Raw genomic sequence first — 25,499 nt, 5'->3', positions numbered from 1 at the left:
CTTTTCAAGTATTCAGTCAGTTTTCGACTCTTAATATTTTTTTAACAAACGTAGGTTGGTTTTTGTTCAATTCATCTTTCTTAAGCAGTAGAATGAGTTGCTCAATTACTTCGGTGAACCACTGTTTTTGATTCAATAATAGATTCCTTTAAAGGTCCAGCTTGCTGTCCTGTTCCATTAATGTAAATTCTAAACACAGAATGATAAAACAACCTGTCTCATTTATTTCCAAGCACCATATCCACTGTTATCCATAAGAGAATCATAACTCCCCTGCTAACCATACTCTTTTCTTTATTGTAACTATAAAAAGTGTTCCATATATTCTCTCAAGTGATTAGTATTTGTGCTAGTTTTAGTTTCTTAAATTTCCTTTCTCTAAATTTTTGACTGTTATTTTGCAAAGGTATTTTGTAGTATATTTTACTTTGGTGCACAGATGAACTTGTGACCCGGCAATATTTAACAATATACTTACAAGATTAACAATAAAAGGGCTAAAGACCATATTTGCAGTACTTCGTCTCCTTTGAGAAGTACTTGTCAAGTACTTGTACATTGAAATATTTCAAGTCACTACAAGTCTGGCATGGCACTGAAGAACAACATCTGACCAGTATAGGAAAGACTGGAGCAGTCCAGTTCAACTCTAACAGGAACCTTCATCCATCAGTCATCAAATGCCATCACCCAAACCAAGTAGCACAGTAGTGCAGTGGTTACCGCATCATTTTGCATTGCCAGCAATCTGGGTTCAATTTCTACTGCTGTATGTATATTGCTTGTATGTTCTCCACATGACTGTGTGGGTTTCCTCCCGTTTACTCTCACATTCCAAAGATGGATGGAGCAGTAGATTAATTAGTCACATGGGAGTAATTGGGCAGCAAGGACTTATTGGTCGGAAAGGGCTCATTACCATGCTGTATCTCTAGATAAACACATAAATAAACAGTGCCCTCACATTAGTCCATAGGAGACTCAGCTCATTTCATGAATTAATCCCTGGATTAAGATACTAGAAATGCATCTGTTCAAGGTGCTGATGCAGACTCTTAAATTATGGAAAAGCAATTAAAAAGCTACAAAGACTATTTGCCTTTAACTGGTCATGCTCTACAGGTCAAGAACATTTATTGCCTCTCCTCAATTTCAGTCAAGCAGTAAATGGCAAGTACCTATTTCAGCTGGAAAGGCATAAGACTTGGAGCAGAATGTGTAAGTGTTAACCTTCCCACAAATCTTCTACCTTTGCCATTTTTGGTGGCCTAGGTTGCAAGCTTGTTAAATTGGTTCCCTCTTGTCACATGTCCAAGGTACAGTGAAAAACGTTTCTTGCATACCGTTCATACATATCAATTCATTATAATCGTACACTGTGGCAGTACAAGGTAAACCAACAACAGACTGCAGAATAAAGTGCAGGGAGACAATAAGGTGTAAGGATCTAACAAGTTAGATTGTGAGGTCAAGAGCCCACCTTATCATACAAGGAAACAATTGAATAGTCTCAGCAGAATAGAAGCTATCATTTTTGCAGATATATTCTGGTCTGAACTGCTTGTGGTTCCAGATGCAGTCTGTATGATTGACAAATCAATGTAGTCAATCTCTTGGATTCGCTGCCTAATTCGCCCACCCTAGATAGAGTGGTGATGACCAGATCATTAAACATATTTATCTACCTTCACCTGAAATATTTGAATGATCAAGGAATTGAGGATTATGAGAAATAGAAACCAGAGTAGGAATGGAGGTCAACATAGATCAGCTATGATTACACAATTTGAGGGGCCTGGTGGCCAAAAAAAAATGGAGCCAGACAGGGGGTACTTTTATGTGCATCTCCTGAGGGAATCATCAAGTATTCCCATTTACAACTACTACAGCTAAAATAGATGCAGCCTTAGAAACTGCAGCAAGTCACATTGCTTCAAACTATTTAAGCGAACCAGCGCTCACAGACAGGGATCAAGTGTAGCCACTGGAAGCTCTGAAGAGGTTTCCTTTGTCTCAGGAGATTTGGGTGTCACAGAAGACTCCAAGTAAAACTGAAACATGGGACCCTAAGAAAACCCTTCCCTACCATCCTCCTGCAAGTGTACAGTCCTTGGAAAATAAAACTGAAGACCTCAGAGCAAAACTGGAGTTGCAGAGGGACAATCAGGGAATGTTGTCTCACCTCCAGCAATCTCGACAAAGCGCTCCAGCCCAACAGCTTCACCTTCCACTGTACAGAACCAGCAGCAGCATCAAGTACAAGACAGAGGCATTTGATTCATAATTAATTCAATGTGGTGCATAAATGTGAGTTATGCCTCAGTCCTGCTCCTGACCTGGAACATCTGATAGTCAAGAGTCATCTGTTCTAGCTGCCAAGGGAGCTCTCTGCCATCATTCTGGTAGTGTTGTACATTCCACACCTAGCAGTCGTCAGGCTGGCACCAGAGGAACTGAGCACCATGAATCAGCAGTCATGAAACATTGCACCCCAAAACGTTCATCATAGGAGACTTCAGGTCAGCTTGAAGTCTCTGACCAACCACCACCTACATGTCACCAGAAGAGCCAACATAAGTGATCACTGTTGTACCACCATCAAGAATGCTTATTGTGTCATACTGCGCCTGTACTTTAGCAGGTCCAATCAGCTGGCTATACTTCTACTCCTAGTACATAGGCAGACACTGAAGACTGCAGCAACAGTGGCGAGGACTACACAAGTACGGTCAAAAGAGACAGGGGAACATTCAACCTTGTCACTAACTTCATCAAGACATATGTTCAAAGTAAATTTAAGTTGCCACATTAAAGCTTTATCCATAAGATAAGGATGCATAGAGTTGGAGGTGATGTATTAGCATGGATAGAGAATTGGTTAACTAGAAAGCAGAGAGTTGGGATACATAAGTGTTTCTCTGGTTGGCAATCAGTGGTGAGCGGTGTGCCACAGGGATCGGTGCTGGGTCTGCAACTGGTCATGATATACATTAACAATGTGGAAGAGGGGACCGAGTATAGTGTATCCAACTTTGCTGATGACACTAAATTGAGTAGAAAATCAAATTGTGCAGGAGGATACAGAGAGTCTGCATAGAGATACAGTTAGGTTAAGTGAGTGGGCAAGAGTCTGGCAGATGGAGTACTATGTTGATAAATGTGAGGTCGTCCACTTTGGAAGGAAAAATGGAAGATCAGATCATTAGTTAAATGGTAAAAGATTGCAGCATGCTGCTCTGTAGAAGGACTTGGATGTGCTTGTGCAAAAATCGCAAAAGGTAGGTTTGCAAGTGCAGCAGGCTATCAAGGAGGCAAATGGAATGCCAGTCTTCATTGCTAGAGGGACTGAATTTAAGAGCAGGGAGGTTATGCTTGTATTTCTGGTCTCCTTAATTGAGGAAGGACATACTGGCTTTAGAGGCAGTGCAGAAGAGGTTCACCAGGTTAATTCCAAAGATGAGGGGGTTAGACTATGAGGAGAGATTGAGTCACCTGGGACTGTACTCGCTGGAATTCAGAAGAATGAGAGGAGATCTTATAGAAACATATGAAATTATAAAAGGGATAGATAAGGTGGAGGCAGGAAAGTTGTTTCCAGTGGTAGGTGAGACTAGAAATTGGAGATATAGCCTCAAGATTCAGGACAGCAAATTTAGGATGGAGATGATGAGGACTGCTTTTCCAAAGAGCAGTGAATCTGTGGAATTCTCTGCCCAATGAAGCAGTGGAGGCTACCTCAGTAAATATATTTAAGACAATAGATTGTGGATAGATTTTTGCACAGTAGAGGAATTAAGGGTTATATGGAAAAGTTAGGTAGGTGGAGATGAGTCCATGATCAGATCCGCCATGATCCTAGTGAATGGAGGAACAGGCTTAACAGGCCAGATGGCCTACTCTTGCTCCTATTTCTTAAGAAATTCCCAAAACAGAAGCCCTGGATGAACCAGGAGAACTGTAGTCTGCTAAGGGCTCTATCTGTAACATTAAAGGCCAGTGATCCATAATCTACAAAATGTAGATCTATGGCCTAGGCAATGCTTGACAGTGAAAAGGCAAATCCGAGTAAAGCTAGAGACAGAATCAGATGACAATAACACCCTAAGACGCAAGAGCAGAATTAGGTATTTGGCCGATCAAGTCTGCTCCACCATTCAATCATGGCTGATTTATTTTCTCTCTCAACCCGTGAAGGGAATGCTCAACAAGCTGTGGCAGGGTTTGCATGCAAAACCTAACAGCATGAATGACAGTGATGCATCATTCCCTGATGAGCACAACCCTTTTATGCACACTTTGAAAGGGAGAATAGCACTACACCCATGATTCCCCAGAGCATCCGGCAACTCTATGATCTCTATCATGGAGACTGATGTCAGATCATCCATTAAGAGGGCAAAATCTGCGCGGCATCAGGCTCAGGTGTGTTCAGGAAGGTTTCTTGACACAATATATAGATAAGCCTACAAAAGGAGAGGCTGTACTTGATCTGGTATTGGGGAATGAACCTGGTCAGGTGTCAGGTCTCTCAGGGGAGAGCATTTTGGAGACAGTGATCACAATTCTATCTCCTTTACCATAGCACTGGAGAGGGATAGGAACAGACAAATTAGGAAAGCATTTAATTGGAGTAAGGGGAAATACAAGGCTATCAGGCAGGAACTTGGAAGCATAAGTTGGAAACAGATGTTCTCAGGGAAATGTATGGAAGAAATTGGCAAATGTTCAGGGGATACTTGCGTGGAATTCGGCACAGATACATTCCAATGAGACAGGGAAAGGATGGTAGGGTACAGGAACCATGGTGTACAAAGGCTGTTGTAAATCTAGTCAAGAGGAAAAGAAAAGCTAGGTGATGATAGAGATCCAGAAGATTATAAGGCTAGTAGGAAGGGGCTCAAGAATGAAATTAGGAGAGCCAGAAGGGGCCATGAGAAGGCCTTGGCAGACAGTATTAAGGAAAACCTCAAGGCATTCTACAAGTACGTGAAGAACAACAGGATAAGACGTGAGAAAATAGGACGAACCAAGTGTGACAATGGAAAAGTGTATATGGAACCAAAGGAGATAACAGAGGTACTTAATGAATACTTTGCTTCAGTATTCACTACGGAAAAAGATCTTGGCAATTGTAGGGATGACTTATAGCGGACTGAAAAGCTTGAGCATGCAGATATTATGAAAGAGGATGTGCTGGAGCTTATGGAAAGCATCAGGTTTGATAAGTCACCGGAACCGGACGGGATTTACCCCAGGCTACTGTGGGATGCGAGGGAAGAGATTGCTGAGCCTCTGGTGATGATCTTTGCATCATCAATGGGGATGAGAGGGGTTCTGGAGGATTGTAGGGTTGCAGATGTTGTTCCCTTGTTTAAGAAAGGGAGTAGAGATAGCACAGGAAATTATAGACCAGTGAGTCTTACTTCAGTGGTTGGTAAGTTGATGGAAAAGATCCTGAGAGGCAGGATTTCTGAACATTTGGAGAGGCATAATATGATTAGGAATAGTCAGCATGGCTTTGTCAAAGGTAGGTCACGCCTTAGGAGCCTGATTGGATTTTCTGAGGATGTGGCTCAACACATTGATGAAGGAAGAGCAGTAGGTGTAGTGTATATTGATTTCAGCAAGGCATTTGATAAGGTACCCCATGCCAGGCTTATTGAGAAAGTAAGGAGGCATGGGATCCAAGGGGACATTGCTTTGTGGATCCAGAACTGGCTTGCCCATAGAAGACAAAGTGTGGTTGTAGACGGGTCATATTCTGCATGGAGGTCGGTGACCAGTGGTGTGCCTCAGGGGTCTGTTCTGGGATCCCTGCTCTTCGTGATTTTTATAAATGACCTGGATGAGGAAGAGGGATCTTGGGGTCAAGAGTCCATAGGACACTCGAAGCTGCTGAGCAGGTCGATTCTGTGGTTGAGAAGGCATACGGTGCATTGGCCTTCATCAATCGTGGGATTGAGGTTAGGAGCCGAGAGGTAATGTTGCAGCTATATAGGACCCTGGTCAGACCCCACTTGGAGTCCTGTGCTCAGTTCTGGTCGCCTCACTACAGGAAGGATGTGGAAACCATAGAAAGGGTGCAGAGGAGATTTACAAGGATGTTGCCTGGATTGGAGAGCATGCCTTATGAAAATAGGTTGAGTGAACTCTGCCTTTTCTCCTTGGAGCGACAGAGGATGAGAGGTGACCTGATAGGGGTATATAAGATGATGAGAGGCATTGATCATGTGGATAGTCAGAGGCTTTTTCCCCAGGGCTGAAATGGCAAGCATGAGGAGGCACAGCTTTAAAGTGTTTGGAAGTAGGTACAGAGGAGATGTCAGGGATAAGTTGTTTTATGCAGAGAGTGGTGAGTGCATGGAATGGGCTGCCAGTAACGGTGAAGGAGGCGGATACGATAGGATCTTTGGAGCTTAGAAAAATAGAGGGCTATGGGTAACCCTAGGTAATTTCTAAGGCACAGTCATGTTCAGCACAGCTTTGTGTGCCAAAGGTCCTGTATTGAGCTGAGGGCTATGTACCTGGCCAAGCATTGAAAACCTGTGCTAACGAACTGCTTAGAATTTTCAAGGACATCTTCAGCTTCTCAGTGCTGCGATTTGTGGTTCCCATCTACTTCAAATGGGCAGCAATCATTGCCCAACAGCAGGGTGGACTGTCTCAATGACTATCACCCCGCAGCACTCACATTTACTGTAGAAAAATGCTTTGAGAAGCTAATTATGGCTAGAATTAACTCTTGCCTGAGCAAGGACATGGCCCCACCGCAATATACGTACCGTCACAACCAGTCTACAGAGGACACAATCTCAATGACTCTCCACTCTGCTTTGGAGCACCTAGACAATCACAATAAACACACTTCAAAACCTGGGCCTCTGCACCTTCCTCAAGTGAATATGAAATATCCTTATCAGGAGAACCACATCAGTGTGGGTAAGTAATAACATTTCCTTGCTGACCATCAACATTTCAAAGCTGCACACTTAGCCCACTGCTCTCCTCTCCACACTCATGTCTATGGGACAAACATCATCCACAAATTTGCCAATAACACCACCACTGTTGGCAGACTCTGAGAAGACAATGAGGCTTACAGGAATGAGGGAAATCAGCTGGTTGAGGTTGTTGCAACACTGAACATAAGCAAGACTAAGGAATTGACTGTGGACTCCAGGAAGGGGAAGTCAGGAGAACACACACCAGTCAGTCCTTATTGAGGGTTTAGCAGTGAGGGTGAGCAGCTTCAAATTCCTGCATGTTGTTATCTCAGAAGGTCTCTCCTGGGTCCAATAAATTGATGCAATTATGAAGGCAGCATGCCAGTGGCTCTACTTCATTAGGAGTTTGAGAAGATTTTGTATATTTCTACACATTTAACATGGAGAGCATTGACTACTTACATCAAAGTCTGGCATGCAGACTCCAATGCACAGAATCGCGTGAGGCTGCAGAGGTTTATCAACTCAGCCGATTCCATCAGAGGCACGACACTTCCTGTCATCAGGGACATCACCAAAAATCACTGCCTTCAAGAAGGCACCAAATATCAGTCAGGACCGTCAGCTACAAGACATGGTCCTTTCTCATTACTACAATGAGGGAGAAAGTACAGGAGCCTGAAAATCCATACACAATGAACTAGAACAGCTTCTTTCCTTCCACCATTAGATCTTTGAACAATCCATTAACTCAAATGGAATACAAGAATATAGGGAACAAAGTAGGAAATTGAAAAGCAAGACCTCAGGGGCAGTAATCTCCGGATTGCTGCCTGTGCCATACTCCAGTAAGGATAAGAATAGGATGATATTGCAGATGAGTGTGTGCGTAATGAATTGCAGGGGGCAGGATTTCATATTTGTGGATCATTGGGAACTCTTCTGAGGAAGGCACAGCCTGTACAAGAAGTATTGGTTACACCTGAATTTGAAGAGGACTTGTAGCCTTGGGGGAAGATTTGCTTGAGCTGCTGAGAATTTAAACTAGATTGGCAGGGTGATTGCAACCAGTGAGATAAATCAGAGGATGAGGCTTTTGGTGTACACTGTGCAGAGAGACTGTGAGGAAGGATGTTATGGCACAGTAGTGTAGTGGTTAGCGTAATGCCCTTACCACACCTGCAACCTGGGTTCAATTCCCACTGTTGTCTGTAAGGAGTTTTACATTCTCCCCATCTCCATGTGGGTTTCCTCTGGGTGCTCTCTTCCACACCCCACCCCACATTCCAAAGACATTCAGGTTAGTAGGTTAATTGGTCACATGGGATATAATTAGGCAGCGCAAGCTGGTTGGGTTGAAAGAACCTGCTACTATGCTGTATCTCAAAACCAATTGCAGTCAGTTGGATTGCTTGAAGTACGTCAATTTGAACGCAAAAAGTATCAGGAACAAGGGTAAAGAACTTAGCGCGTGTGTCAGTAAATGGAACTATGATGTGTGGTCATTGCAGAGACTAGCTGTCACAAGGACCAGAAGGGCTGCTGAATGTTCTGGGTTTAAATATCTCAAAAGGGACGGGGAGGTAGGGGGGCAAAAGAAGTGTGACAATACTAATCAGGAATAGTATCACCAGCTGCAGAATGGGAGAGATCATCTACTGAGACAGTGTGGGTGGAAGTCAGAGAAAGGGAGCAATCATTCTTTTGGGAATATTTTATAGACGCCCCTCCCCACCCCAATAGTAACAGAGACACTGAGGAACCAGATCAGGAGGCAGATTTTGGAAAGGTAAACAAATAACAGGTTTGTTATCATGTGTTACTTCAACTTCCCCATGCACAAAATGCTGAAAGGACTCAGAAGGCCAAGCAACATTTAATGAAAAGATAAACCATTGATGTTTCAGACCAAGACCGTGCATCGAGCCCTTTGGTCTGAAATGGCAACTGTCTACTCTTTTTCATAGATGCTGGCTAGCCTGAGTTCCTCCAGCATTTTGTGTGTTATTTTGATTTACAGCATCTGCAGATCTTCTCGTTTGTGATTCAACTTCCATACTGATTGGCATCTCCTAAATGCAAAACATTTAAATGGGGTGGAATTCATTAGCTGTGTCTGGAAAAGGTTCCTGACACAATATGTAGACAGGCCGATTAAGAAGAGGCCATACTGAATCTGGTACAAGGTAATGAACCAGGTCAGGTGTCAGATCTTTCAATGGGTGAGCAATTCAGAGACAATGACTCCAGTTCCCTGACTTTTGCTATAGCCTTAGAGGGAGATAGGAGCAGACAGTTTGGGAAAGTGTTTAAATAGGGGAAGGGGAACTATGATACTATTTGGCAGGAACTGGACAGTAAATTGGGAACAGATGCACTCAGAAATACACAACAAAAATGCAGAGGTTGTCTAGGGATGAGGTATTGAATAGGTTTGTCCCTTTGAAGGAAAGGATGGTAGGATAAAAGAACCACGGTTGAAAAGAAAGGTAAAACATCGAGTCAAGCAGAAGAAAGAAGCTTAAGGTTAAGGAAGCAAGGATCAGACACAGTTCTTGAGAATTATATGGTACCCAGGAAAGACTTTAAGAATGGACTTCAGAGAACCAGAAGGGGACATGAAAAAGTCTTGGCAACTCCAAGCATTTTATACATACGTGAAGAACAGGAAGATGACTAGATTCAGGTTAGAACCAATCAGGGATCAAGAAAGTGCTTAGGCAAAGGATACAGCAATACCTGGTGACTGACCAATATACTGATTATAGCGCTGAAAATCTGGTATCCAAACCTAGCTGTATCTCTAGCCAAGCAACTTCAATATGGCTACATAATGGCTGCTATCTGACAATGACTTAAATTGTGCAGTCATGCTTTGCCCACAAAATCCAAAATAAAAAGTATAATAGATACCCTGTTTACTGTCATTCAAAACAAGGAATAACTTTGTGAGGTGCACTCAACCCAATTACCTACTCACTGAAGCTCAGTTTCTGCCTCACTGCCAGAACTACACTGCAGCAGATCAGTTTAAAAGTCCAAGGACTGATGTCTCTCAAGACCTACCACTCAGTTGAACTGAAGGTGACTTAGCAAAACTGTACTGAAAGAAAAGGGTATCAATCCTCCACTGATTGCTCATACCTATCATTTAAAAAATGGATATGGTTTGATGACTATTTGGCTGCTTTATCAACAATTACAAAATCAAAAGTACAAACATTTAGAATGGATCATACAAAATTTAATAATAATTCAAGCTCCAAAGATAAACATATAATTCATTATTATTTTCTCCAAATTTAAGACCTGACCAAATTAATATTCCTACCACACATGCCAGAAAATGACCATTGCTAACAATAAGGGAATGTCACCAACACCTCAACGTTTAAACAAGTTTCAATTGTTGAGTTAATGATGAGCAACATCTGGGAAGTAAACATCATACAACAAGAGCAGTTCTGAAGTTGAGCATCCAGTAATATATGATGCAATCTATGATTATACACTATTTCCAAGGCACATCCCAACCATTAAGCAATACTGTAAATTTGGCTGGAAGAATGATGCTCCCTTACAATTAGGTCAAAAGAATCCAAAACAAAGAAACCCAAATACCACACTATCCACTGCTATCAGTGTACAGTATATTAAAAGTGAATTGCAGCAAAATTCTTCATGGATCCATTGCCATCACTTCCCAAATCATGATCTCTTCTACATACAAGGACAATCGCATGAGATTGCCATAACAGCGGGCTCCCCAAAGTGTAGACCAACTTGACTTAGAAATATGTCATTAACTTTTTCAGATAATTGCTTTTAATCATGGACTTTCTAGCATAACAGTTCCTTCACCACACAAGGACTGCAGCAGTTCAATACCATCAGCACTTGGGAAATTAGATTTTAAAAAACCACTGACCTTATCAGCAAGATCAACCTTATATAAGAATATAGATTACTCATGATTTAATGAGACAAGCTTGCCCTGAATGGCCTACTTATTTATGTTGCAGTGAAAATTTGACATTATAACTAATTATTGTAGGAAATGACAGGTCATCTAATATTGCCTATAGGACAGGCAATCTGATTTCACCAAGGTGAAACAACCAGCAGATAGCAGAATTGAGATTAAAATCTCAACAGGTAATCAGTGGGGTGAAAGATATGGAGGGATAAGATCCACAAACCTGCATGTCCAGGTAGACCCATTGTTTCAGCTTGCTCCTGCCCCACCGCACTCATTTCTGCATACCTCAAGCAACACACATCAAAGTTGCTGGTGAACGCAGCAGGCCAGGCAGCATCTGTAGGAAGAGGTGCAGTCGACGTTTCAGGCCGAGACCCTTCGCCAGGACTAACTGAAGGAAGAGTGAGTAAGGGATTTGAAAGTTGGAGGGGGAGGGGGAGATCCAAAATGATAGGAGAAGACAGGAGGGGGAGGGATGGAGCCAAGAGCTGGACAGGTGATAGGCAAAAGGGGATACGAGAGGATCATGGGACAGGAGGTCCGGGAAGAAAGATGGGGGGGGGGGGACCCAGAGGATGGGCAAGAGGTATATTCAGAGGGACAGAGGGAGAAAAAGGAGAGTGAGAGAAAGAATGTGTGCATAAAAATGAGTAACAGATGGGGTACGAGGGGGAGGTGGGGCCTTAGCGGAAGTTAGAGAAGTCGATGTTCATGCCGTCAGGTTGGAGGCTACCCAGACGGAATATAAGGTGCTGTTCCTCCAACCTGAGTGTGGCTTCATCTTTACAGTAGAGGAGGCCGTGGATGGACATGTCAGAATGGGAATGGGATGTGGAATTAAAATGTGTGGCCACTGAGAGATCCTGCTTTCTCTGGCGGACAGAGCGTAGATGTTCAGCAAAGCGGTCTCCCAGTCTGCGTCGGGTCTCGCCAATATATAAAAGGCATCGGGAGCACCAGACGCAGTATATCACCCCAGTCGACTCACAGGTGAAGTGTTGCCTCACCTGGAAGGACTGTTTGGGGCCCTGAATGGTGATAAGGGAGGAAGTGTAAGGGCATGTGTAGCACTTGTTCCGCTTACACGGATAAGTGCCAGGAGGGAGATCAGTGGGGAGGGATGGGGGGGACGAATGGACAAGGGAGTTGTGTAGGAAGCGATCCCTGCGGAATGCAGAGGGGGGGGGGAGGGAAAGATGTGCTTAGTGGTGGGATCCCGTTGGAGGTGGCGGAAGTTACAGAGAATAATATGTTGGACCCGGAGGCTGGTGGGGTGGTAGGTGAGGACCAGGGGAACCCTATTCCTAGTGGGGTGGCGAGAGGATGGAGTGAGAGCAGATGTACGTGAAATGGGGGAGATGCATTTAAGAGCAGAGTTGATAGTGGAGGAAGGGAAGCCCCTTTCTTTAAAAAAGGAAGACATCTCCCTCGTCCTAGAATGAAAAGCCTCATCCTGAGAGCAGATGCGGCAGAGACGGAGGAATTGCGAGAAGGGGATGGCGTTTTTGCAAGAGACAGGGTGAGAAGAGGAATAGTCCAGATAGCTGTGAGAGTCAGTAGGCTTATAGTAGACATCAGTGGATAAGTTGTCTCCAGAGACAGAGACAGAAAGATCTAAAAAGGGGAGGGAGGTGTCGGAAATGGACCAGGTAAATTTGAGGGCAGGATGAAAGTTGGAGGCGAAGTTAATAAAGTCAACGAGTTCTGCATGCGTGCAGGAAGCAGCGTCAATGCCGTCGTCGATGTAGCGAAGGAAAAGTGGGGGACAGATACCAGAATAGGCACGGAACATAGATTGTTCCACAAACCCAACAAAAAGGTAGGCATAGCTCGGACCCATACGGGTGCCCATAGCTACACCTTTAGTTTGGAGGAAGTGGGAGGAGCCAAAGGAGAAATTATTAAGAGTAAGGACTAATTCCGCTAGACGGAGCAGAGTGGTGGTAGAGGGGAACTGATTAGGTCTGGAATCCAAAAAGAAGCGTAGAGCTTTAAGACCTTCCTGATGGGGGATGGAAGTATATAAGGACTGGACATCCATGGTGAAAATAAAGCGGTGGGGGCCAGGGAACTTAAAATCATCGAAAAGTTTAAGAGCGTGAGAAGTGTCACGAACATAGGTCGGAAGGGATTGAACAAGGGGTGATAAAACAGTGTCGAGGTATGCAGAAATGAGTTCGGTGGGGCAGGAGCAAGCTGAGACAATAGGTCGGCCAGGACAGGCAGGTTTGTGGATCTTGGGTAGGAGGTAGAAACGGGAAGTGCGGGGTGTGGGAACTATAAGGTTGGTAGCAGTGGATGGGAGATCCCCTGAGCGGATAAAGTCGGTGATGGTGTGGGAGACAATGGCCTGGTGCTCCTTAGTGGGGTCACGATCGAGGGGTAAATAAGAGGAGGTATCCGCGAGTTGTCACTGTGCCTCGGCAAGGTAGAGGTCAGTACGCCAGACTACAACAGCACCCCCCTTATCGGCGGGTTTAATAATAAGGTTAGGATTAGTGGGGAGGGAGTGGAGAGCAGAGCGTTTGGAAGGAGTGAGGTTGGAATGGGGACAAGGTGCGGTGAAGTCGAGACGGTTGATGTCCCGTCGGCAATTAGCGATAAAGAGATCCAGAGCAGGCAGAAGACCAGAGCGGGGTGTCCATGAAGAAGAGGAGGGTTGAAGACGGGAGAAGGGGTCATTGGTGGGGGTGGAAGAGTCCTTGCCGAAGTAGGCTCGGAGACGGAGACGGCGGAAGAAAAGTTCCGCATCATGGCGAACACGGAACTCGCTGAGGTGTGGGCGAAGGGGGACAAACGTGAGGCCCTTACTGAGAACAGAGCGTTCTGCCTCCGACAGTTGAAGGTCAGAGGGGATGGTAAAGACCCGGCACGGATGAGAGCTGGGATCAGAGGGGGGAGGGGGGAGGCTGGGGGTGTCAATGGAGAGGGGAGGGTTGAGGTGAGAGGAAGATGGAGCCTCCGAGGGCATACCTCAACACTGTTTTGTCGCCCCTTGTTCAATCCCTTCCCACCTATCTTCATGACACTTCTCATGCTCTGGATTTTTTCAATAATTTCAAGATCCCTGGCCCCATCGTCTTATTTTCACCTTGGATGTCCAGACCCAACCAGTTCCCCTCTACCACCACTCTCCTCCGTCTAGTGGAATTGGTCCTTACTCTTAATAATTTCTCCTTTGGCTCTTCCCACTTCCTTCAAACTAAAGGTGTAGCCATGGGCACCTGTACGGGTCCCAATTATGCTTGCCTTTTTGTTGGCTATGTGGAACAGTTCATGTTCCAAGCCCATACTGGTATCAGTCCCCTACTTTTCCTTCGCTACATCAACGACTGCAATGGCACTGCTTCCTGCACACATGCTGAGCTCGTTGACTTCATCAACCTTGCCTCCAACTTCCACCCTGCCCTGAAATTTACCTAGTTCATTTCCAACACCTCCCTCCCTTTCCTTGATCTTTCTGTCTCTATCCCTGGAGACAGCTTATCTACTGATGCCTGCTATAAGCCTACTGACTCTCACAGCTATCTGGACTATTCCTCTTCTCACCCTGTCTCTTGCAAAAATGCCGTCCCCTTCTCGCAATTCCTCCGTCTCCGCCGCATCTGTTGTCAGAATGAGGCTTTTCATTCCAGTACGAAGGAGATGTCTTCTTTTAAAGAAAGGGGCTTCCCTTCCTCCACCATCAACTCTGCTCTCAAACGCATCTCTCATTTCACGCACATCTCCTCTCACCCCAACCTCCTGCCACCCCACTAGGGATAGGGATCCTTCTGTCCTTACCTACCACCCCACCAGCCTCCGTGTCCAACATATAATCCTCCGTAACTTCTGCCATCTACAATAGGATCCCACCACCAAGCACATCTTTCCCTCCCCCCCCAACTTTCTGCTTTCCACAGGGATCGCTCCCTACACGACTCCCTTGTCCATTCGTCCCCCTCATCCCTTCCCACCGATCTCCCTTCTGGCACTTATCCTTGTAAGCAGAACAAGTGCTACACCCGCCCTTACACTTCCTCCCTCACCACCATTCAGGGCCCCAGACAGTCCTTCCAGATGAGGCGACACTTCACCTGTGAGTCTGCTGGTGTGATATCCTGTGTCCGGTGCTCCCAGTGTGGCCTTCTATATACTGGTGAGACCTGACGCAGATTGGGAGACCACTTCGCTGAACATCTACGCTCTGTCTGCCAGAGGAAGCAGGATCTCCCAGTGGCCATACATTTTAATTCCACGTCCCATCCCATTCCAATATGTCAATCCATGGCCTCCTCTACTGTCGAGATGAAGCCACACTTAGGTTGGAGGAACAACACCTTATATTCCGTCTGGGTAGCCTCCAACCTGATGGCATGAAGATTGATTTCTCTAACGTCCGTTAACGCCCCTCCTCCCCTTCTTACCCCCATACCTCCATCCCTAATTATTTTCTTTCCCTCTCTTTTCCTCTCACAATAACTCCTTGCTTGTTCTCCATCTTCCTCTGGTGCTCCCCCCCCTCTTCTTTCTTCCAAGGCATTCCGTCCCATGATACTTCCCTTTCTCCAGCCTTGTATCCCTTTTGCCAATCAACTTCCCAGCTCTTGGCTTCATCCCTCCCCGTCATCTTCTCCTATCATTTCAGATTTCCCCCACCCCTCCCACTTTCAAATCTCTTACTATCTCTTTTTTCCCGTTAGTCCTGATGAAGGGTCTCGACCCAAAATGTTGACTGCATTTCTTCCTATAGATGCTGCCTGGCCTGCTGTGTTACACCAGCATTTTGTGTGTTGCTTGAATTTCTAGCATCTGCAGATATTCTCGTGTTTGAGGGATATATTGTTCTTGTTTGAGTGAATGCACAGAACTACTTGCTTATTATGTGTTTTAGTGGCAATGGCTTTATGTGAAATTACTTCCTAATGCTTAGCCTGTTTGACTACATCTGAAATCTTTACTCTGATCCTCCATCTCTATTAACCAATCCAAATGAAGAAAACATTTTAAATCTTCAAACAATAATTTCAATACCTATGTTATTATTAACTTACTGTAGATGTCCTTCGTCAGGTCTTAAATAAGAATTGTAAATGATTCCTGATACTGATGGGTGCAGGAGAATCAGCTCCAGGGAAACAAGTAGGGGAAAAGAGATGATCTTTAGTGCTGGCATGGACTTACAGACAGTCTCCTTCTGTTTCGTATGAATTTAAGGGGCCTAAATAGCATAAATATGTAGGATTTACCTTGGAGAGATAAAACAATGGTTACAGATTAAGTAATGGGTTGAACAATTAGAAGGGAGAAAAGGAAAATATTTTCATCCAGAGGATGACAGAGTCTGGATCGCACTGCATGACAAGCAGAAACCTCATCAATGTAAATAATATTTGATTAGTTAGAGTGAAACAGCAGGCCCTTGGGCCAAGTAGTCCAGACCAACTGTTGCACAGCAAACTGGTCCTCTAAATCTCTATCCATGTACATATCCAGATGTCTTTTAAGTGTTGCTAATGCCTCCTACCACTATTTCTGGCAAAATACACAAAACCCCTTACATGAAGAAACTGCCCCTGATGTCTTTTGAAAATCTTTTGTCTCTTCTGTTTGCACCTCCTCCTGGGATAAAAATTTTTCTTTCACCCTAACTATGCCCTTCGTGGTCTTGTATACTTCTATCAGGTCATCCCTTAATCTTCTATGTTCTAAGAAATAAAGTCCAGGTTTATACAACCTCTCCATGTAATTCAAGCACCAAGGTATGGGCAACATCCCAGTAAACAGTTGTGCCATTTTTCTAGTTTAGTAACATCCTTCCTATAACAAGGTGATCAAAACCCTTTTTTTAAAAAAACAGTACTCAAAATGAAGTCTCATCAACATCTTATATAACTGCAACATAATGCCCAACTTCTAAATTGAAGCCAGTAATCCAAATACCTTCTTCACCATCCTATCTAACTGCGATGCCACTTTCAGCAAACTGTGCATTCACACTCTCAGGTCCCTCTGTTCCATAATTCTCCCCTGGCCCTATCATTCATTGTACAAATCCTACTCTGGTTTGATCTTCCAAAATGGAATACCTCATTTGCTTGGATTGAAGGTCATCTGCCAATCCTCATCACATGTACACAGCTGATCAAAATTCCCCTGTAATTTTTTACAGCCTTCTACACCATCTATAATACCATCCATTTTAGATTGTTTACCAGAAAAAACATGATCTTCAAGCTCATAGGCCTATGAAAGAAGGTGGAATAGGTAATTATTTTGTGACCAAGTCCCACAATAGTCTAATACCCTCCTGTGTCAAATCTTTGCACAAGCTATGAATGAGACCAGTGTTTAAAAAAAGGAAGTTATGGGGTTATAGCACTGGGCTAACTCCTACAGGGCTGGGCTAAACTTTGTGATAAAGAAAAATTACACCTGAATTTATTGGAAACTTATTAAAAATAAATTTATAATTATGACATGAATTCCATGAACAACTTTGAGACAGTATTATAATTACCATAAGACAAAGGAGCAGAAGTTGGCCATTCGGCCCATTGAGTCTGCTCTGCCATTTTATCATGAACTGATCCATTCTCCCATTCAGTCCCACTCCCCCGCCTTCTCATCATAACCTTTGATGCCCTGGCTACTCAGATACCTTTCAATCTCTGCCTTAAATACACCCAATGACTTGGCCTCCACTGCCACCCGTGGCAACAAATTCCACAGATTCACCACCTTCTGGCTAAAAAAATTTCTTTGCATCTCTGTTCTGAATGGGCACCCTTCAATCTTTAAGTCATGCCCTCTCATACTAGACTCCCCCACCATGGGAAACAACTTTGCCACATCCACTCTGTCCATGCCTTTCAACATTGGAAATGTTTCTATGAGGTCCCCCCTCATTCTTCTAAACTTCAAGGAGTACAGTCCAAGAGCAGACAAATGTTCCTCATACGTTAACCCTCTCATTCCCGGAATCATCCTAGTGAATCTTCTCTGAACCCTCTCCAACGTCAGCACATCCTTTCTTAAATAAGGAGACCAAAACTGCCCACAGTACTCCAAGTGAGGTCTTACCAGCGCCTTATGGAGCCTCAACATCACATCTCTGCTCCTATACGCTATTCCTCTAAAGTATACAGTGTTGCATTCGCCGCCTTCACCACCGACTCAACCTGGAAGTTAACCTTAAGGGTATCCTGCATGAGGACTCCCAAGTCCCGTTGCATCTCAGAACTTTGAATTCTCTCTCCATTTAAATAATAGTCTGCCCGTTTATTTCTTCGACCAAAGTGCATAACCATACACTTTCCAACACTGTATTTCATTTGCCACTTCTTTGCCCATTCTCTCAATTTATCCAAGTCTCTCTGCAGACTCTCTGTTTCCTCAGCACTACTGGCCCCTTCACCTACCTTCGTATCATCAGCAAACTTAGCCACAAAGACATGTATTCCATAATCCAAATCGTTGATGTACAACATAAAAAGCGGCCCCAACACAGGCCCCTGTGGAACACCACTGGTAACCGGCAGCCAACCAGAATAGGATCCCTTTATTCCCACTCTCTGTCTCCTGCCAATCAGCCAACGCTCTATCCACGTATGTAACTTTCCCGTAATTCTATGGGCTCTTATCTTGTTTAGCAGCCGCATGTGCGGCACCTTGTCAAACGCCTTCTGAAAATCCAAATACACAACATCCACTGCATCTCCCTTGTCCAGCCTACTTGTAATTTCCTCAAAAAATTGCAATAGGTTTGTCAGGCAGGATTTTCCTTTAAGGAAACCATGCTCAGTTCTGCCTATCTTGTCATATGCCTCCAGGTACTCCATAACCTCATCCTTGACAATCAACTCCAACAACTTCCCAACCACCGATGGCAAGCTAACAGGTCTATAATTTCCTTTTTGCTTCCTTGCCCCCCTTCTTAAATAGCGGAGTGACAAAATTATATCATAAATAATTATTTGACAACAAAAGAATTAGGCCACTTGTCCCATCAGGTCTGCACCAACAGTCCATCATGGCTGATTTATTATCCCTCTCAACTGTATTCACCTGCTTTCTCTCCGTGACCTTTGATGCCCTTACTAATCAAGTACCCATCAACTTCTACTTTAAATATACCCAATGACTTGGCCTCCACAGCCGCCCATGGCAATGAATTCTACAGGTTCACTATCCTCTGGCTAAAGAAATTCCTCCTTATCTATGTTCTAAAGCAGAGGTTTCCATCCTGGGGTCCACGGATCCCTTGCTTAATGGTATTGGTCCATGGAATAAAAAAGGTTGGGAACCCTTGTTCTAAAGGGACGCCCTTCTATGCTGAGGCTGTGCCCTAGACTCCCCCATGATAGGAAACATCTCGTGCACATCCCCTCTATCAAGGCCTTTGAATATTCGATGTTTCAATGAGATCCCACCCTTAATCTTCGAAACTCCAGTGAGTACAGGCCATCAAATGCTCCTCATAGGTTAACTTTTTCAGACCCTGAATCAATCTCATGAATCTCCTCTGGTCCCTCTCCAATGCCAGCACATCCTTTCTTAGATAAGTGCCCAAAGCTACTCACGATACTCCAAGTGAAGTCTGACCAATGCCTTACAAAGCCTCAGCATAACATCCTTGCTTTATATTCTAGTTTTCTCAAATGAATGCTAACATTGCATTTGCCTTCCTCACCAATTCAACCTGTAAATTAACCTCAGGGAATCCTGCATGAGGACTCCCAAGTCCCTTTGCACCTCTCATTTTCGAATTTTCTTCCCAGTTAGAAAATAGTCTATGCCTTTATCCCTTCTACCAAAATGGATCACCATACACTTCCTCACTTCTTTGCCCATTCTCCTAATCTAAAACCTTTTGCAGACTCCCTGTTCCTCCACCTGTCTTCGTATCATCCTGCACACTTAGCTGCAAAACCATCAATTCTGCTATCCAAATCTTTGACATATACAGTAGCGTAATAAGAAGCGGTCCCAACACCGACCCCTGTGAAAAACCACTAGTCACCAGCAGCCAACCAGAAAATGCCCTTTTTATTCCCACTCTTTGCCTCCTGCCATTCAAACTTCTATCCATGCCAGTATCTTTCCTGCAAAACCATGGGCTCTTATCTTGTTAAGCAGCCTCATGTACAGCACCCTGTCAAAGGCCTTCTGAAAATCCAAGTATACACCATCCACTGACTCTCCTTTGTCTATTCTGCCTGCTATTTCCTCAAAGATTTCCAACATATTTGTCAGGCAAGATTTTCGCTTAAGGAAACCATGATGACTTCTATCTATTTTATAGAAAACATAGACACAGAAAACATAGAAAATAGGTGCAGGAGTAGGCCATTCAGCCCTTCGAGCCTGCACCGCCATTTATTATGATCATGGCTGATCATCCAACTCAGAACCCTGTACCAGCCTTCCCTCCATACCCCCTGATCCCTTTAGCCACAAGGGCCATATCTAACTCCCTCTTAAATATAGCCAATGAACTGGCCTCAATTGTTTCCTGTGTCAGAGAATTCCACAGATTCACCACTCTCTGTGTGAAGAAATTTTTCCTAATCTCAGTCCTAAAAGGCTTCACCTTTATCCTCAAACCGTGACCCCTCGTTCTGGACTTCCCCAACATCGGGAATAATCTTCCTGCATCTAGCCTGTCCAATCCCTTTAGGATTTTATACGTTTCAATCAGATCCTCCCTCAATCTTCTAAATTCTAACGAGTACAAGCCCAGTTCATCCAGTCTTTCTTCATATGAAAGTCCTGCCATCCCAGGAATCAATCTGGCGAACCTTCTTTGTACTCCCTCTATGGCAAGGATGTCTTTCCTCAGATTAGGGGACCAAAACTGCACACAATACTCCAGGTGTGGTCTCACCAAGGCCTTGTACAACTGCAGTAGTACCTCCCTGCTCCTGTACTCGAATCCTCTTGCTATAAATGCCAGCATACCATTCACCTTTTTCACCGCCTGCTGTACCTGCATGCCCACTTTCAATGACTGGGTGTATAATGAGACCCAGGTCTCGTTGCACCTCCCCTTTTCCTAATCGGCCACCATTCAGATAATAATCTGTTTTCCTATTTTTGCCACCAAAGTGGATAACTTCACATTTATCCACATTAAATTGCATCTGCCATGAATTTGCCCACTCACCCAACCTATCCAAGTCACCCTGCATCCTCTTAGCATCCTCCTCACAGCTAACACTGCTTCGTGTCATCCACAAACTTGGAGATGCTGCATTTAATTCCCTCATCCAAGTCATTAATATATATTGTAAACAACTGGGGTCCCAGCACTGAGCCTTGCGGTACCCCACTAGTCACTGCCTGCCATTCTGAAAAGGTCCCATTTATTCCCACTCTTTGCTTCCTGTCTGCTAACCAATTCTCCATCCACATCAATACCTTACTCCCAATACCATGTGCTTTAAGTTTGCACACTAATCTCCTGTGTGGGACCTTGTCAAAAGCCTTTTGAAAATCCAAATATACCACATCCGCTGGTTCTCCCCTATCCACTCTACTAGATACATCCTCAAAAAATTCTATGAGATTCATCAGACATGATTTTCCTTTCACAAATCCATGCTGACTTTGTCCGATGATTTCACCGCTTTCCAAATGTGCTGTTATCACATCTTTGATAACTGACTCCAGCAGTTTCCCCACCACTGACGTTAGGCTAACCGGTCTATAATTCCCCGGTTTCTCTCTCCCTCCTTTTTTAAAAAGTGGGGTTACATTAGCCACCCTCCATCATGTGCCTCCAGGTACCCTTAAGCCTCATCTTTAACAATGGACTCCAACATTTTACCATCCACTGAAATCAAGCTAACTTGCCTATAATTTCCTGCCTTTGCCGCTCTCCTTTTTTTTAAAAAGAAAATTAAAGAGTGGAGTGACATTTCTAATTTTCCAGTGCACTGGAACCATTCCAGAATCTGGCGATTCCTGAAAGATGACTACTAATGCCTCCACGATCTCTTCACTACCTCTGAGAACTCTGAGGTGTAGTCCACCTTGTCCAGGTGACTTATCTACCTTTAGAGCTTACAGCTTGCCAAACACCTCCGTAGTAACAGCAACTACACTCACTTCTGCCTCCTGACACTCCTGAATTTCTAGCATTCTGCTAGTGTTTTCCACAGTGAAGACTGACACAAAATACTTAATACCGTCCAACATTTCTGTTCCTCACTACTACCTCTCCAGCATCACTTCCAGCAATCCTATATCCACACGTGTCTCTTTTACTATATATCTGAACTTTTTGTTATCCTCATATTATGGCTAGCTTACCTTCATATATTTTCTCTATATATTTTAATTATCTTCTGTTGGTTTTTAAAAGCTTCCTAATCCTCTACCTTCCTGCAAACTTTTGCTCTTTCGTTTTTATGCTGTCTCTGACTTCCCTCGTCACTTACAGTTGCCTCATTTTCCCTTTAGAATACTTCATCTTTGGGATGTAACTATCTTGTGCCTTAGGAATTGGTCCCAGAAACTCCAGCCACTGCTGTTCTCACATCATCCCTGCTAGTCTCTCTCCTCTTTCATGCCTTGGTAGTTCACTTTACCCCACCGTAATACTATGGAAGTAGGAACAGCAGTCAACTGGTCAGTTCATTAAGCTTATTCCTTTACCAACTACATCACCATCAATCTCCAATTCAGCTATGCTTAGTTTTACTCCATACTCCTCAAAATCATAATCTAAAAAGGAATTATTTAAATTCCTTTCAAAGGAATTGGGTGTTGCTGCAAAAGCCACTGCAGTCCTTGTGGTGTTGACATTCCCACTGCCATCAGACAGTGTGACAACAATGAAGGACCTGCAATATATTTTTTAAATCTGTACGGTGAATGGCAGGATAATCTGCAGGTAGAAGTGCTCCCTCATTTGTACCCACTGTCCTTCTTCTAAATGCTAGATGTAATTTTTTTTAGGTGTGGGAAAAGCCCAGTACATTTTGCAATGGTACTTTTGGCAACCAAAACCAATAGATGGAATAAATGGATAATGTGTCAAGTCAACCTGTCTGCTTTGATGTTGAGCTTCTTCTGAGCACAGTACAGAGTATTTTACCCAAATTCCTAGCATGTACCTCATAACTGATGAAAAGACCTTTGGATCTTAAGACTGTAAGCTACTTGTCTCTGGATACCCAAATTCTGTCCTGCATTTTTAGCCACAACATAGAGGTAGCTAATCCTGCTGAGTTTCTTATTAAAGGATAGGGATGTCAATAATGGGAAACTTGTTAACGATTACACTTAAATCTCCAACGTTTAAACTTCTTGGACATGATCATTACCTTCCAACTGTGGCAAATACTATTTATGCCAGGCAAATGCACACACCTCTGAATGTTGTCTAGATGTTGTCACAGACATTGGTCCAACCAGATGCAAATGGAACTGAATCAGAAGCAAGCAAGGGTCAGGCTCAGTTACACACACATCACAAATTCCAATTTGAAGTTTCGCTACAACTCTGGACCCTTTATTGGATGGCTCTCGAGGTCTTTCTGTGTAATCAAATTTGACCTTGTACTGCAATTCAACCCCACGTTAGAATCAACCCTCCAGAGGTTATCATCCCTCATATCTGAGGGATGCAGCAAAACTAATATATATAATAGTCACCCAAAACAGCGGGCAGTTGTCTCTAATGGCAAATGAAGCTGCAGTAGAAAAGAACCCTTGAGCTCATTTTCTCTTCCCGAGGAGAAAAGAGAAAGGAGAGGTAGCCTTACGAGGAATTACACTTGGAGCTGCAGGACAGACCTGGGGTCGCACCTGCTCCTACCGACAGCCAATGAATGGGTGCTACTGTTCAGTCTGTGGCCGAAGGCCCGCTGCTTCTGGTAACTCTCTGCAGAGCTCACCTCGCTGTTGTGGCCTCGCAGGTTGAAGTTAATCCTCTGCGGGTTGCTGCGCTCCCTCCTGCAGTGACTAGCGGTGAAAGTCACGCCGACCACCCCTCTGCCGTTGCCGGTCGCCAACCAGCCCTCCTCGTAGCAACGCCGGCGGCACACGGGCTTCTCTTTCTCGCTCTTGGGCACACGGCCTTTCCACGACAGGCACAGAATGTTGGAGTCGCTGCACAGTACCGGGCCTTGCTCCACCGCCGCGAACATCCCGCTGAGCCCGAGGCCTGACTGCCTCGCTGCCGGGCGGCTGCTCATCAAACAGCGGCCGAACCACGCCGACCTTCCCCTCAGGCGGCCGAGAGCAGCATCGGGGCCTGGCCTGGCCTGGCCTAGCCGAGCCGAGCCGGGGTGGGGTGGGGCCGGCGGCGCTGTACCTACAACCCCCCCGCGATACAGGTACGGGCAACCGACCGCTTCAGCCCGACCCGAAACCGCTGCCCATTGACGCGGCTGGAGCGCGCGTCCGCGCACGCGCAGGAGTGACGCGGGCGGCTCTGCTGTCCGTCGGCTGCGCCTCGAGCGTCACCGTTAACCCGAGAGCGCCCAGCTCGAGCGGCAGAGAGCTCACCCTCTTGCAGCCGCGCGCCCGCCGCCGTGCGAGGCCAGGCGACGCGCGCTTGTCATTGGCGGGTGGTGGGGGAGCCTTCGGTGGCCGTGCATCAGTCTACCCCGCCCAGCAGCGTCGGGTCGGAGGCTCCGGTCTCAGGTGCTCGGCTTCCCCGAAAGCAACAGCGAGATCAGATGCAAGGGGCGTCCTGTGTCATGAGTGACTGATGCCGGTATCGTGGGTGGACCAAAACCTGGTGCCATCTTCATTGTGAAATCAGATCAGATACAGCACGGAAACGAGCTCTTCGGTCCATGAGCTAGTCCCGTTTGGCCCATATCCTTACGAATATGTAACGTTTGGCCCATATCCTTACGAATACGTTCCTATCAACGTGCCTGCCCGAATATTTATCACATGAAGTAATTATACCCACCACCCTCTGCGGATAAACCTGCTTCTCAGTTAAATCCGTGCTAGTTTTAGACTTCACTAGGCCAGAGAGAGAAAAAAAGAGACTTCCACTATCTCAGCATCTTGATTTTATAAACCTCCATACGGACACCCTTCAGCTTCCTGCAGTCCAGACGCCAGAGGAAAGTCCCACTGTTTCCCTCTAATTCAGGCCCTACTGTCCGGACAACCTACTCGTCCATCTTTTCTGCACCCATTCCAGCGTATTCACATCATAGAGCACAGAACGTAACAGCACAATACAGACCCATCAGCCCTACACTGTTGTGCCAAACTTTTAACTTACTCCAAGATCAATCCTGCCCACATAAACCTCTAATTTTCTTTCATCCATGTGCCTATCTGAGTTTCTTAATGTTCCTGCCTCTTATCACCACCCCGGCAACACATTCCATGCACTTACCACTCTCTGCAGAAAAAAATCTAACTCTAACATACAATCATCTTAAAAGTATGCCTCTTGCATCAGCCATTACCATCCTGTGAAACAGTCTCTCATTGTCCACTTCATCTATGCCTCTTTTCATCTTATACAGTTCTATTAAGTTGCTCTCATCCTTCATCACTTCAAAGATAAAAGCCCTAGCTTGATAAACCTTTCCCCATAAGACATGCTCTCTAATCCAGGC

General features: G+C 44.8%; 1 protein-coding gene across 1 annotated transcript in view; it reads right to left on the bottom strand.

Moving 5' to 3' along the window:
* Positions 1–24,332, bottom strand: part of tulp4a (TUB like protein 4a) — a 175,956-nt gene extending 151,624 nt beyond the window's left edge. Inside the window, exon 1 of the mRNA XM_072265924.1 lies at positions 23,805–24,332. Coding sequence (XP_072122025.1) covers positions 23,805–24,104 — 300 coding nt within the window. The 5' untranslated portion in view covers positions 24,105–24,332. The remainder of the gene's footprint in view (positions 1–23,804) is intronic.
* Positions 24,333–25,499: the final 1,167 nt, after the last annotated feature.

Source organism: Mobula birostris, chromosome 8, assembly GCF_030028105.1.
Source record: "Mobula birostris isolate sMobBir1 chromosome 8, sMobBir1.hap1, whole genome shotgun sequence".
Lineage (NCBI taxonomy): Eukaryota > Metazoa > Chordata > Chondrichthyes > Myliobatiformes > Myliobatidae > Mobula > Mobula birostris.
This window is presented reverse-complemented; position numbering and strand designations above follow the sequence as displayed.